The sequence below is a fragment of the Nannospalax galili genome, unplaced genomic scaffold (assembly GCF_000622305.1).
Source record: "Nannospalax galili isolate Female #2095 unplaced genomic scaffold, S.galili_v1.0 scaffold1852, whole genome shotgun sequence".
NCBI classification, from domain to species: domain Eukaryota; kingdom Metazoa; phylum Chordata; class Mammalia; order Rodentia; family Spalacidae; genus Nannospalax; species Nannospalax galili.
The window spans coordinates 334933-337348 of record NW_008331531.1 but is presented as its reverse complement, the minus strand read 5'-3'; the positions used below and the strand labels follow the sequence as shown (position 1 = coordinate 337348).

Genomic DNA, 2416 nt, shown 5'->3' with positions numbered 1-2416 from the left:
ATGTCCAATGTGAGTCTAGTGACCATGTTCTTCCTCTCTGGCCTTCCCCACCCACCAGCCCTGGACACCACACTCTTTGGAATCTTCCTGTTGATTTACATTTTCACTGTGCTGGGCAACCTCCTCATCCTGCTGGTCATCAGGGTGGATTCTCACCTCCACACACCCATGTACTACTTCCTCACCAACCTCTCCTTTATTGATATGTGGTTTTCTACAGTCACGGTTCCAAAACTGTTGATGACCTTGGTGACCCCAGGGGGCAAAGCCATCTCCTTCTACAGCTGTGTGGCACAGCTCTACTCCTTCCACTTCCTGGGGAGCACTGAGTGTTTCCTCTACACAGTCATGTCCTATGATCGCTATCTGGCCATCAGTTACCCGCTCAGGTACAGGAGCCTGATGAGCTGGAGAGCATGTGCCCTCCTGGCAGCTGGCACCTGGCTTAGTGGATCCCTGCACTCTGCTGTGCAGACCACACTGATCTTCCGTTTGCCCTACTGTGGGACAAATCAGATCCAGCATTACTTCTGTGATGGGCCACCCATCCTCAAGCTGGCCTGTGCAGACACCTCAGCTATTGAGATGGTTATCTTTGTGAACATTGGGGTTGTGGCCTCGGGCTGCTTTCTGCTGATCGTGCTCTCCTATGTGTCCATTGTCTGCTCCATCCTAAAGATCCGCACCTCAGAGGGCCGACACAGAGCCTTCCAGACCTGTGCCTCCCACTGCATCGTGGTCCTCTGTTTCTTTGTGCCCTGTGTTTTCATCTATTTGAGGCCAGGTTCCAGAGATGCTGTGGATGGGATTGTGACAGTTTTCTATACTGTGTTGACACCCCTACTGAACCCTGTTGTGTACACCCTGAGGAACAAGGAGGTGAAGAAAGCGCTCTTGAATATCAAAGGCAAAATAGCAGAATCTCAGAGAGATTAACACTCAGAAAGGGATAGTTCATTTTTCAAACGTCAGTAATGAAACTTAATTAAAAATCATCAGTTAAAAGCAGCTTCTCATGAATATGTAGCTTATATATTTTAAGGGTCTTAGAAATTAAAATTAGATTCCTCAGGTATGACAAATATGCTCATCTTTTCTATATATTATCTTACTCCCAAACGTTTAATTTTTAAAATATAGCATTGTAAAGTGATTTCTGATGCAATATGAAAGTTGAGGTGTTTTTCTTTTTAAATCCAGTTCATAGAATGCTTCTTTTAGCTTTATCTATCATGTACCTGCACTGAATCATAGTGCTGTTTTCAATGATAGAAGCAACCATTGGAGAGCATGTGGCTGTGGACATTTATGTATTATTTACTGTTGTAGTAGTTCAGTGTTTGTGAGTATAGTGATACTAATGTATCTTAAACAAAGGTCATAATATTTTATACATAGTCTTTAATGGGTTATTCCATATCTATTTGTATATATATAATGTTTAATTTTGAGTGAGCAAAATATAGGAAATTATTCAAATGTGTGACAACAGTTGAATGCAGCTATTTTCTTGCATATTCACATAATGTATTACTCTAAAACAGAGGCACTGATGATCTGTAACCATTTATAAAATAATTGTGGAATTATCAGTGGATTATATTTATTAAGAATCAAAATAAAGTGGTCAAGTATCACGACTGGCAAGATGGCTCACTGCTTAAGAGCACTTACTTTTGAAGAGAACCTGGGTTTGGTGGCCAGGATCCACATTGTGACTAACAACCACCTGTAACTCTAGTTCCAGGGGATCCATTACCCTCTTTCAGTCTCCAGAGGTACCAGGAATTCAAGAGATGCATATACCTACATGTAGGCAAAACAGTCATGTACATAAAAATAAAATAACTAAATAAATCTAATTTAAAAAATAAAACTAAGTAATGGCAAGAGTAATTAGCATTACTTCTCGTTCACATCTCCTATTCATGATTCAAGGACTTTCTTTTCTCCTTAGAGACAAGAGTTTTGCAATTTGGGAGTCTTTTAGAGAGACCCACTGAAGGGGTACTCCAATTGCCTCACCCTGCACCCCTGTTCAGCATGGAAGAGCAGTCTGTGTCCCTATTCCTTATTGGCAATTTGGAACCCCTTCAGAGGATGGTGTGATAAGAATAAGGAGGTAGGAATTGGCTAGGCAGTTAGGGTAAAAAGACCCCAAAGAAATGTAGACAGTTTCTTGGCTAAAAGTCAAAATGTCCTTGGGCCTGTTACCAACATATTCTGTTCCAAAGACAAAAAATGTCAAAAGTACTTGGGAGCTTGTATCTAATCCTTAAAAGATTTTATGGTTACCTCTTCAAAATGGGGAATTTTAGTGCAGCAAAAAGCCCCATTTAAAAAGAAGGAAGGAAGGAAGGAAGGAAGGAAGGAAGGAAGGAAGGAAGGAAGGAAGGAAGAAAAGGAAGCTGTCATA

The 2416-nt window shown here is 41.2% G+C and overlaps 1 protein-coding gene across 1 annotated transcript; it reads left to right on the top strand.

Annotated features, from left to right (window-relative positions):
- On the top strand, positions 1-936 carry LOC103728717 (olfactory receptor 10G9-like). Its single transcript, XM_008826674.1, has one exon. It carries the CDS (start codon positions 1-3, stop codon positions 934-936), a length of 936 nt encoding a protein of 311 aa, XP_008824896.1.
- The last annotated feature ends 1480 nt before the right edge of the window (positions 937-2416 follow it).

What these genes read in the sequence shown, in the direction of transcription:
- LOC103728717 (XM_008826674.1), top strand. Translation starts at nt 1, where the DNA reads ATGTCCAATGTGAGTCTAGTGACCATGTTCTTCCTCTCTGGCCTTCCC.